Below are 11,416 nucleotides of genomic sequence, written 5' to 3' on the forward strand. Positions count from 1 at the left end.
ACCAAAGTAAATGTAACTGAGTAAATGTAACCAAAGTAAATGTAACTGAGTAAATGTAACCAAAGTAAATGTAACTGAGTAAAAGTAACCAAAGTAAATGTAACTGAGTAAATGTAACTGAGTAAATGTAACCAAAGTAAATGTAACTGAGTAAATGTAACTGAGTAAATGTAACCAAAGTAAATGTAACAGAAGTAAATGTAACAGAGTAAATGTAACCAAAGTAAATGTAACTGAGTAAATGTAACCAAAGTAAATGTAACAGAGTAAATGTAACCAAAATAAATGTAACAGAGTAAATGTAACCAAAGTAAATGTAACTGAGTAAACGTAACTGAGTAAATGTAACCAAAGTAAATGTAACAGAGTAAATGTAACCAAAATAAATGTAACAGAGTAAATGTAACCAAAGTAAATGTATCTGAGTAAATGTTACCAAAGTAAATGTATCTGAGTAAATGTTACCAAAGTAAATGTTACCAAAGTAAATGTAACTGAGTAAATGTAACCAAAGTAAATGTAACTGAGTAAATGTAACCAAAGTAAATGTAACTGAGTAAAAGTAACCAAAGTAAATGTAACTGAGTAAATGTAACTGAGTAAATGTAACCAAAGTAAATGTAACTGAGTAAATGTAACTGAGTAAATGTAACCAAAGTAAATGTAACTGAGTAAATGTAACCAAAGTAAATGTAACTGAGTAAATGTAACTGAGTAAATGTAACCAGAGTAAATGTAACTGAGTAAATGTAACCAAAGTAAATGTAACTGAGTAAAAGTAACCAAATTAAATGTAACTGAGTAAATGTAACCAAAGTAAATGTAACTGAGTAAAAGTAACCAAAGTACAAAACAGTGCCAGTTCCAGTTTACGGTGTCGTCCTCTAGGGGGAGCTATGACCTCGTACTTTGAGCTCAGCGTCCCAAAGTATCGCGGAGTTCTCGGTTTTTGTGGAGGTTTTTCTTTTTTCCAGATGAACAGAAGTGTTTTTAGTTGTTCTTGTGTCGTGTTGGCGCTGGGGACGTTTTCAGAAGGACAGTGCGGTTTTGTCCCAGTTTTTGTTTTGGGCCGTGGGCAGCTGGACGTCCACCTCCTCCTCGCTGTCGTCTGAGTCGCCGCTGGTGTTGTCGTCGTCCTCCTCTTCGTCCTCGTCATCCTCCTCCTCTTCATCCTCCTCTGTGACATCCTCCGCTGCCCCCTGTGGCCCCTCCAGGTTCTGAAAAACAATTGTTTAAGTTGTCAAAGTTTTACGCTGGGATGTCTTGTCTGCTAACAAAAGGCAAACAAAGAGGAAGATAATAATATAATAACTAGGTTTGATTGGATGAAAATGCATCGCTGACTACCCCTGGTTTTTAAAGATATGATATTACCTTTTGTCTTTCCCAACCACTTAAAGGACACATATTATGATTGTTTGTAGCCTTTAAAGATGGTCTTGAGGGTCTTTACTGCCAGCTCGTCTTTTGAAACTTAAAATAATGTATGAAAAAACACATTGCTTTCCATCAGTCAGGCGTTGGCTCATGTGGATTCATGTTAGCACACCATCTACTGGCAGCAGAGGGAATTACCATGGGAGGAAAAACTATGTCCACTCAAATTGAACGCAAAAATGCTCTGAACCAGCCTGGTGATGATTTATGGTCTTCAAAACAGAACAAGAACACTCCGGATCTCTACCTTTTGAAGCCGAGTGTTTTGGAGGCTCAGAGCAAGACAGGATAAATGAAACAAGTGTGAAGGTGGGAATAATGTTATAACATGTTTAAAAGCTCAAAAACGTCTCCATAACATGTGTGATTTATAATATATCCTAGAAAAAATTAAGTACTAACTGAAGCATTTGAGTTGACAAGGTGACACTGTATGCTCACAGCAATAATACAGGTTTCCCAAGGTATTTTTTGAGCAATAAACACCCATAACTGACAAAAAAGATAGCATAACATACGTCTAATGTCCTACTGTGGAGCATCCCAGGCAAAGGTAGCAGACAAGTTCCGCAGTGCACCTTTAACTACAGCTGACCCCATCTGCGCTCACCTCCATGGGGTTGACAGTGATGTTGAGTGCCGCGCTGTCCCACGTCAGGTCTTTGCTGCCCTCGCTCAGCCGGACGTCCTGCTGGTGCGTGATGTGGATGCGGTAGATGCCAATGACCACGACAACAACCAGGGCGGCGATGCACATCACGATCACCACAGTGGCTGCACTCGGGACGCCTGAGGACGAGGGAGGACGGACAGTTAACCTCATCATTTAAAGAGTAGTAGTCTAGTTGAATAAATAAGTAGAGAGACAAAAATTACTCAAGTAACAGGAAATAAATACATAGAAAATGGAGAAGATACTACTTGAGGACTGAGTATAGCCCATTGAAAATTGAATGTATGATTTTTTACTTTCTAAAAGACAAAATAAAGTGAAACATGACAATAACAGCCAGATCAAAAAAGTTATTTACATATGGCTCTATTTTTTGGATAATAAACTGAACAAAAAATCCTTCATTTTGCTTCTAAAATTGTCACGATAATTATCATTTGGTTCTTACAAATATTTTGGCACCTGAATAATCCCGATCATCGATAAACCTGATAATCTTGACATCCCTATTTGTAATTTAACATAGTTTCAGTCATCTGACAGAAAAGAGTTGTGTGGGTGTGTGTTAAGAGCAGGAGACTGTGGGAGGAGCTTGTGTCTGTCGCTGCTGAAGACGAGACGAGGAAAAGACATATTAAGAAATAAATTATGAAATGCACTAAATGGAAAAGTCTGAGCAGCCAGTATTACGTATATTATAAAAGTTCAGAGCTGTAAATCACTGAACAAGATCCATAAGAGACACAGACACCGCTGGCATGATGTAATGTTTCTAATTACCGTAAATACCGTGGAATTCTCTAATTGTTTATTTTCCATGGGAGCTCAAAACGCATCGAAATCAACTCGATATCGTGACGAAACTGTATCGCTGCCTCCTCAAACTAAACATTACTCTAGAAGAAGAAAATGTATCTGGAAACCACTCTGAAAAGAACAATGTCTGCACATGAACGCTTTAAATAGACGTTAATGAACTGGATTTCTGGAAAACAGTCACACATTTGGCAGAAACATTCAAAACAAGCCGAGTTAAATAATTGGTGTGGCAAAAAACAAAATGTCAACGTTTCTCTGCTAATGTTGTATCGGGCCAGTAACTCAACGTTCTTCTCAACTCAACTCGATCCAATTAAAAGTGCTGCTGTGGGACGCAATGGTAAAACTCGTATTCTGTAATTACAAAAGTCGCCCCAATTGTTGATTTTACCCACAGAAAGTTGGATAATTTAACAATAATAGTCAATAATAGAGGAGCAGATTCACAGACGTTCGCAGAAATAAATCAAATGGATAAATGGATCCTCCCAAGAGCCCTGAAGGATAGAACCATGGAGGGGAGTCAAAAACCATGGAGGGGAGTCAAAAACCCTGGATGAGAGTCAAAAACCATGGAGGGGAGTCAAAAACCCAGGATGAGAGTCAAAAACCATGGAGGGGAGTCAAAAACCCAGGATGAGAGTCAAAAACCATGGAGGGGAGTCAAAAACCCTGGAAGAGAGTCAAAAACCATGGAGGGGAGTCAAAAACCCAGGATGAGAGTCAAAAACCATGGAGGGGAGTCAAAAACCCTGGAGGAGAGTCAAAAACCCTGGAGGGGAGTCAAAAACCATGGAGGGGAGTCAAAAACCCTGAAGGAGAGTCAAAAACCATGGAGGGGAGTCAAAAACCCAGGATGAGAGTCAAAAACCATGGAGGGGAGTCAAAAACCCTGGAGGAGAGTCAAAAACCAAGGAGGGGAGTCAAAAACCCAGGATGAGAGTCAAAAACCAAGGAGGGGAGTCAAAAACCCAGGATGAGAGTCAAAAACCATGGAGGGGAGTCAAAAACCCTGGAAGAGAGTCAAAAACCATGGAGGGGAGTCAAAAACCCTGAAGGAGAGTCAAAAACCATGGAGGGGAGTCAAAAACCATGGAGGGGAGTCAAAAACCCTGGATGAGAGTCAAAAACCATGGAGGGGAGTCAAAAACCCTGGAAGAGAGTCAAAAACCATGGAGGGGAGTCAAAACCCTGGAGGAGAGTCAAAAACCATGGAGGGGAGTCAAAAACCCAGGATGAGAGTCAAAAACCATGGAGGGGAGTCAAAAACCCTGGAGGAGAGTCAAAAACCATGGAGGGGAGTCAAAAACCCAGGATGAGAGTCAAAAACCATGGAGGGGAGTCAAAAACCCTGGAGGAGAGTCAAAAACCATGGAGGGGAGTCAAAAACCCTGGAGGGGAGTCAAAAACCCTGAAGGAGAGTCAAAAACCATGGAGGGGAGTCAAAAACCCTGAAGGAGAGTCAAAAACCATGGAGGGGAGTCAAAAACCCAGGATGAGAGTCAAAAACCATGGAGGGGAGTCAAAAACCCTGGAGGAGAGTCAAAAACCCTGGAGGGGAGTCAAAAACCATGGAGGGGAGTCAAAAACCCTGAAGGAGAGTCAAAAACCATGGAGGGGAGTCAAAAACCCAGGATGAGAGTCAAAAACCATGGAGGGGAGTCAAAAACCCTGGAGGAGAGTCAAAAACCCTGGAGGGGAGTCAAAAACCATGGAGGGGAGTCAAAAACCCTGAAGGAGAGTCAAAAACCATGGAGGGGAGTCAAAAACCCAGGATGAGAGTCAAAAACCATGGAGGGGAGTCAAAAACCCTGGAGGAGAGTCAAAAACCAAGGAGGGGAGTCAAAAACCCAGGATGAGAGTCAAAAACCATGGAGGGGAGTCAAAAACCCTGAAGGAGAGTCAAAAACCCTGGAGGGGAGTCAAAACCCTGAAGGAGAGTCAAAAACCATGGAGGGGAGTCAAAACCCTGAAGGAGAGTCAAAAACCCTGAAGGAGAGTCAAAAACCATGGAGGGGAGTCAAAACCCTGAAGGAGAGTCAAAAACCATGGAGGGGAGTCAAAACCCTGAAGGAGAGTCAAAAACCATGGAGGGGAGTCAAAACCCTGAAGGAGAGTCAAAAACCATGGATGAGAGTCAAAAACCATGGAGGGGAGTCAAAACCCTGAAGGAGAGTCAAAAACCCTGGAGGGGAGTCAAAACCCTGAAGGAGAGTCAAAAACCCTGGATGAGAGTCAAAAACCATGGAGGGGAGTCAAAAACCATGGAGGGGAGTCAAAAAGCCACAGATGGCACAGGCTGCAGACGGTCCAGGTCTTTGTTGCTTTATAAACGTGCTTTTATCATAAAACATGACCCAAATCTCTCGTCGTCTGAACTTAATTTCAACTAAGATTTTTACAAGAAAACATTGCATCTGCAACGACCCGACTCGGATCAAAATCAGTCGTTCTTGAAAGCAAACTCAGGCTTTGATTCACACCCATCGCTCCAGTGTGCACAGAAAAAAAGATAAAACGGCATAAAACCTCCACAGAAATAACACTTCTCTAATTGCTGCGACGTATCATAAGATGTGTTTAGCCTCCAGTGTGCGCGGAGGGAGCGACCTCTCCATGTGAAATGTGTTTTTGAGCGTCTCTCTGGTGTTGGAGCACCGCTCAGGCCGATGCAGGTCCTGAGCGAGCGTCTGTTTAAACAGATGAACATAGTCATCAGAATCACGCTCAGTCGGTGGCGTTTCCCCGGATCCAAACTGCGCCTGAAAAGCTTTGATACGGAGCAGACGTCTTATCATTTCTTACACATCAATAATTGCATGAAGATGGACGTTCTGTGCAAAGGATTAGACCGTTTAAAATGTTGCAGAGTTGGGACGGTTTTGTGCTGAACTGATTTCTACTGCCGCTATGAAGGATGTTATTGTGTGTGAACTTTATGTAATTAATGGTTAGTGATGTCAAGATTATTTCATTAATCGATAACTGTGATTTATTAATCACATTTTTATTCAATTTGTATTTAATTTGAATTTAATTTTATTTAATTTCACTTTATCCATTTATTTTTTCATGTATTTTTTTGTTTTAATGTTTTAATTTAATTTAATTAATTTAATTTTTTGTTATTAATTTTATTTATTTTTATAATTTGTATTAATTTTATATTTTTTATTTTATTTATTTTATTTTATTTATTTTATTTATTTTATTTATTTTATTTATTTTATTTATTTTATTTATTTTATTTATTTTATTTATTTTATTTATTTTATTTATTTTATTTATTTTATTTATTTTATTTATTTTAAAAATAATAAGAGTATTTGTAAGAATAACTTTCTGGAAGTAACATCTGATTTATGATTTGTGCATAAAGAAAAAGAGAAAACATTGATTTGAATTTGATCTTAAGGAGTAGTACATCATACACAAAATGTTCAAATCATTTAATACTAGACTTTCAGAGGAACTGAAGTGAATTATACTAAACAAGTTGGGAGTAAATATATATAAATAATCGCAGCTGGAAACTAGTTACGGGAATGTACTCGACGGGGAATCTGTTAATAATCAACATAAGTATTAAAAAATGTGCACGAACAATTTAAATCCAGGACAGTTCTGTTTAGTTTAGCTTATGACTCAATGCATTTCATCTCCACTGTTTTCTTTTAAATGAGCTTTTATGTGTTTGTGTTGTGATTTTGAATTGTACTGCGCTTTTACTCCTGTGAATCTTTTTAAACTGTTACGTAAAGCACTTTAATTTGCTTCCGGAAATCATTTTGACTGATCTCATTTTCACCTCCACAACAGAAGAGAAAACATTAACCACAAAGACGTCTTGAATCTCCAAATCGATAATGGTGACTAAAAATACTGCAATATATTTGTATACTGTGGATTTCTGTACTTCACAACGCTTCACAAAAACAAGGAACTTCTTATATTTACATTTTGTTTTAGATTTGATGTTAGTTATACACATTTGAGTGACATACAGACCAATTACAAAGTGTTTTAATGAGTTAGTGCCCCGTCCCATTCCTGCTCGGGACTCTAGTTTGTTCAAATATTAGCTTCTTTGGTCCGAGTCGGAGTTCTTGCGCTGACCTCCTTTCACACTAAAGTCTCCTCCGCAGCTCTGAAGTCGCAGCCTCCGAGTCGACTCCATCAGCGACACATGAATAATTCAAACTGGAGCGTTAGATTAAAAAAAAGAAAGAAAAGCGCGACGGCCCTTACCCCGTGTACTTTCTGTTTTGATTCGGGGTCAGTGGTAAAGCAGACCCCGGCAAGAGAGAGGCAGAGCGCGGCAAAAACATCTAAAGTCACTCTTAAGTTTATATAATGTTCCCCCGTGTGTTCACTGCAGGAAAACCTAGAAGTAAAGCACAGCAAAATAAGGCTAAAACGAGCGCTGGCGTGATCAGAACGAGGTGTCTGGATCTCGGAATCAAACGCTAAAAAGACTTTATTAACAAAACATCCGGAGCAGCGTTTCTCAAGTTGCAGGTCATGTATAACAGGGCCCCAGAGGTAAAAGTTATATATTAAAATGTATTTGTTGTATAGTCTATTGTGTTGAACTATGACAATATAGAGGTAAAAAAGCATAAAGTATCAGTAATAAGAGGGTTTGTGCATGTTTTACGATACGTCACTTCTGTTTCTGTCATTTTTAGTACATTTTTTCCAACATTTTAGCACTTTTTTTGAGTCATTTCTTGGTTAAAAACGACTGTGTAAATGGTGTATTCCTCGATAAGACGTGGTTTATCCCCAATTTAGCCCTGAACTTGTCCTGTTTTGGACCCGAGTTAGATTCGGTGGTTCTCAAAAGGCCAAATCTTTTTCTTTGGCAGTCAAAAGTGTCCGATCCAGAGTGATGCATCAGACAAAACGATATAAAACGTTAAACTAAAAGAAGCTGGCAAACTGCTGAGTCACTATCAACAATACTATACTCTTGTGATTGAATACTACGTTCAGTATTTGGCACTTTTAAGTCCACTTTGGTTTAACTGTAAAATCTGTGAGTTTATTGCTTCAATGCGACAGGGACGGGGCACATTTACAAATACAGGAGTGATTATTACGACCACCAGATGATGTCACGAGGTGGAATCAATAATTTGCCATTCTGGAAAAAAAGGAGCGTTGAAATGAAACAAAACATGGCTCCAAGCGGGTTTTTAACGCGGAAAAACATCATTATGGTTAAAACAAAAGATAAAAATGACTTGTACAAGACCTTTAAAGGTGCCATAGCATGCTTTTTTCACGTTTCGTAGTCTATCCTAAGTGTATAATTGATAATAATAAGGGTTGTGCAACACCCTTAACATAATAGTTAAGAAATATCACCCAGACCTTGGACCCCCTCACCAACCCGGAAATGCAAACGGCTTGGTTTGATATTCGCCCCTACCCTTGCAAAGAGTGATCTGGCTCCCCCGCCCAACCCGTGACGTAGTCTCAGAGCGCGTCTGTGCCCCGCCCAACCCGTGACGTAGGCCCCACAGCTGTCTGCTGTAAGCTCCGCGGAGCAGCGCGGAGTGAGTGAGAAAGAGTCTACTTTGAGACTGAATAAAAACGTGTTGATTCTACAGCGTGCGCAGAACATATATATATATATATATATATATATATATATATATATATATATATATATATATATATATATATATCTTATGTCCATCGCGCTCTTATTTCCTGGTTTTTCGGTATCGGATAGAACTTCTCTCCGTTTATTTTCCCGGTTGCTGCATCAAGTGCCACATAAACCTTCACCATTGTGATAATAGTAAAGAGTGCGATATCATTAATGAAGTTTGGGCCTCTTTGAGCCGTGTTTCGTCGTAAATCGAAGCAGAAAAACTCCGGAATGGGCTTATAGGGAGACACAGCCTGCAGCAGCGCAGCGCGGAGCCGGGGGGGAAGGGGGCGGGAGGCGGGAGGGGAGGGGGGGTGGAGAGGGGGGATGGTGACGCGTGCTTGCCCTTATGACGCGGTCTTGCCCCACCGCCCGTCAGTTTGGAGATTGGAGGAAAGGAGATAGTCTGTAATTTAGCTAAACACTGCGGGAATCAATCAAAAAAACACTCTGGGTACATATATGAAACACAAATAGCAATGTAAGAAGGTTAAAAGCTCTGAAAAGTCGATTTTGCATGTTATGGGACCTTTAATAATAATGGTATCTATTTAACTATTGCAAAATGTTCTAATGGTGCGTTCCAGGCAATTGGTAACAGATTTCCCCCACTTTTGAGTTGAAATAAATGCCGGACTGGTCATTCCTTCTTGTGATGGTCAAGAGACTCTCACTGCACTTACAAATTAAACAGTGACATATAAACCCTATAGAATTTTCAAAATGGAGGCAAAAATGAAGTAAACATTATAAACTTTCACAGAATATTAAGTCTTTATAGCCAAAAATACGCACTGTTTTGCCACTTAGTTTGCTTTTCTCGCCTCAAAATTGTATCTGAGCTTCACAAAAAGTACAATTTGAGGTAACGTATGTAATATTTCTGTAGGTAAAACAAAAAGCTGTTGTGATGTTAACATTTATCCAGTAAAAACTAAAAGTCCTAATTTTGTTTTCATCAAATATGCGTCAGAATCATGAATACATAAACAAATCATGTAAAATACAATGTTAAATGTGATGGAAGTGTCACTCACATGTGTCTGAGTGGTTTACGTTGGACAAAACCAACTCGATTTTTCGTATTTTGTGATTTTCAGGTTCAGGTTATGGTCGGTAACGGATCGGCTCGAGCAACGGCGGCTCCGAGTGATTAACCGGCACGCAAACGAAGCAAACACGCAAACACGGACTGACCGGAGGCGTGGCCGAGGCGCGGGTCGTGGACGACGCCCGGGTGATGGACCAGCTGCATGTACTGAGGAGGAGGAGCCAGCAGACGGTTGACGTGTTCTCCTCCCGACGGAGCGCTGTGCAGGACGCTCACCTGTTCACACGCACAGAGGAAAGACTTAGAGGAACGTGCGCGGGACAGTAATGCGTTATGAAATGATCGTTTTCATGGCAGATGCGGAAAAGAGCCATGAAAAAAGAGAGGAAAGTCTACAAACATTTCACAGATTTCAGATGAAGCGCGAGGGCCTGGGCACAGTTTTCAGTGTTGTGTTACAGGCGACATTTTGAGGCCTTTTCACCAGTCAAATGTTATATATTTAGTTTTAAATTGTACATTTGAATGACTTCTTTCTGAAAACCTTGGATTAAACAAAAAAAAATCTTTTTTTTTTTTTTTTTTTAAATCAGAAAAAGGTTTATTGTCATTGTATGCGAACAAAAACAAAAACTTTCTTCAGTGAAAAGGTGCAACGTGAAACAACAATATAATAGAAAAATATATTTTAAAAAATAAAATTAAAAAATAATGAATGGATAATAAAAAAAAAAACAACTAAATAACCAAATTAACGATCCACAAATGTTGAACCTTTCATCATTTGATTCCAATTGTTCGTCCAAATTTGTTATACTAATCTTTTACACACACGTCACTTTTGTTGATTTGTGCCGACCGAGAAGACGTTGAGCTTTGTGCCAGTCTTTGTTTCATGTGGAAAGGTCCAGTAATAACAGAGACATGCATTCTGATCTGCCCTCGAGCTCAGTTTAAACTCTTGAACGTCGTGACGTCTATTTTCCTTCTTCTATCTTTATCCGGCTTGAATTATGTGAATAAAAATAGGCAAACTAAACGTTCTCCTCCTGCACAAGAATAAGCCGTGATTACTCCGTGAGCGAGGAGTGAGTCAGCCCCGATCACGTTTCCTGCTGCTTCTAGTTTGTGAAAAGTCTGGTGAAACTCGGCGGAAGATCAGCCTTTTTGTGTCGCGTTTAAGGACAAAGCTTATGAAATAGTGAAATAGACAACACTGAACACGTAAAAGTATTTTATTCAGTTTTTGTACTTCTACTAATCTTTTGTTTTAGCGTTGAAAATATTGAGGAATTCATCTGAAACATAGTCACTAGCATCAGCTTTTAAAGGTGCACTGTCTTAGGTATAGGTTCTGCTTTTCCTGAAAGGTTCCACACTAGGGCATTAAACATCCAGCATTTAGTCAGTTACAGGTGTTTATTTTGTCGTTAAAAAATAAAGGGTAAAACATACATTTTTTATAGGAAAAACTGTGACGTTCAAGATTTAAGAAAGCTTTATTTGTCCCGGAGGAAAATTCTATTCTTATTATGAATATTATGATTGTTTTGATGATGATGATGATGATTATTAAGATGATTATGAGTATTATAATTATGGTTGTGATGATGATGTTTATGATTATGGGGATTATAACAATAATAATGATGACTATTAATATATATTCTCTATAGTGTATTATGTTTCACACCTGACTTCAGCCCGTGTGTCACATTTTCTGCAGGTGAGATTCTAAAACCCCTCGTGTATATGTGCCCAAAAAGCCCCGTGCCCT

At 39.3% G+C, this 11,416-nt stretch overlaps 1 protein-coding gene across 1 annotated transcript in view; it reads right to left on the reverse strand.

The window, feature by feature from the left end:
* Nucleotides 1-946: 946 nt before the first annotated feature.
* The window catches only part of LOC140376046 (calsyntenin-2-like), a gene marked incomplete at its 5' end in the record, with an annotated part of 269,481 nt that continues 259,011 nt past the window's right edge, over nucleotides 947-11,416 (reverse strand). Inside the window, 3 exons of the mRNA XM_072461966.1 lie at nucleotides 947-1,217; nucleotides 2,048-2,226; nucleotides 9,786-9,915. Coding sequence (XP_072318067.1) covers nucleotides 1,029-1,217; nucleotides 2,048-2,226; nucleotides 9,786-9,915 — 498 coding nt within the window. The remainder of the gene's footprint in view (nucleotides 1,218-2,047; nucleotides 2,227-9,785; nucleotides 9,916-11,416) is intronic.

This window comes from Eucyclogobius newberryi, unplaced genomic scaffold (genome assembly GCF_026437365.1).
Source record: "Eucyclogobius newberryi isolate DKJ021-1_F unplaced genomic scaffold, fEucNew1.0.hap1 SCAF_10, whole genome shotgun sequence".
NCBI lineage: Eukaryota > Metazoa > Chordata > Actinopteri > Gobiiformes > Gobiidae > Eucyclogobius > Eucyclogobius newberryi.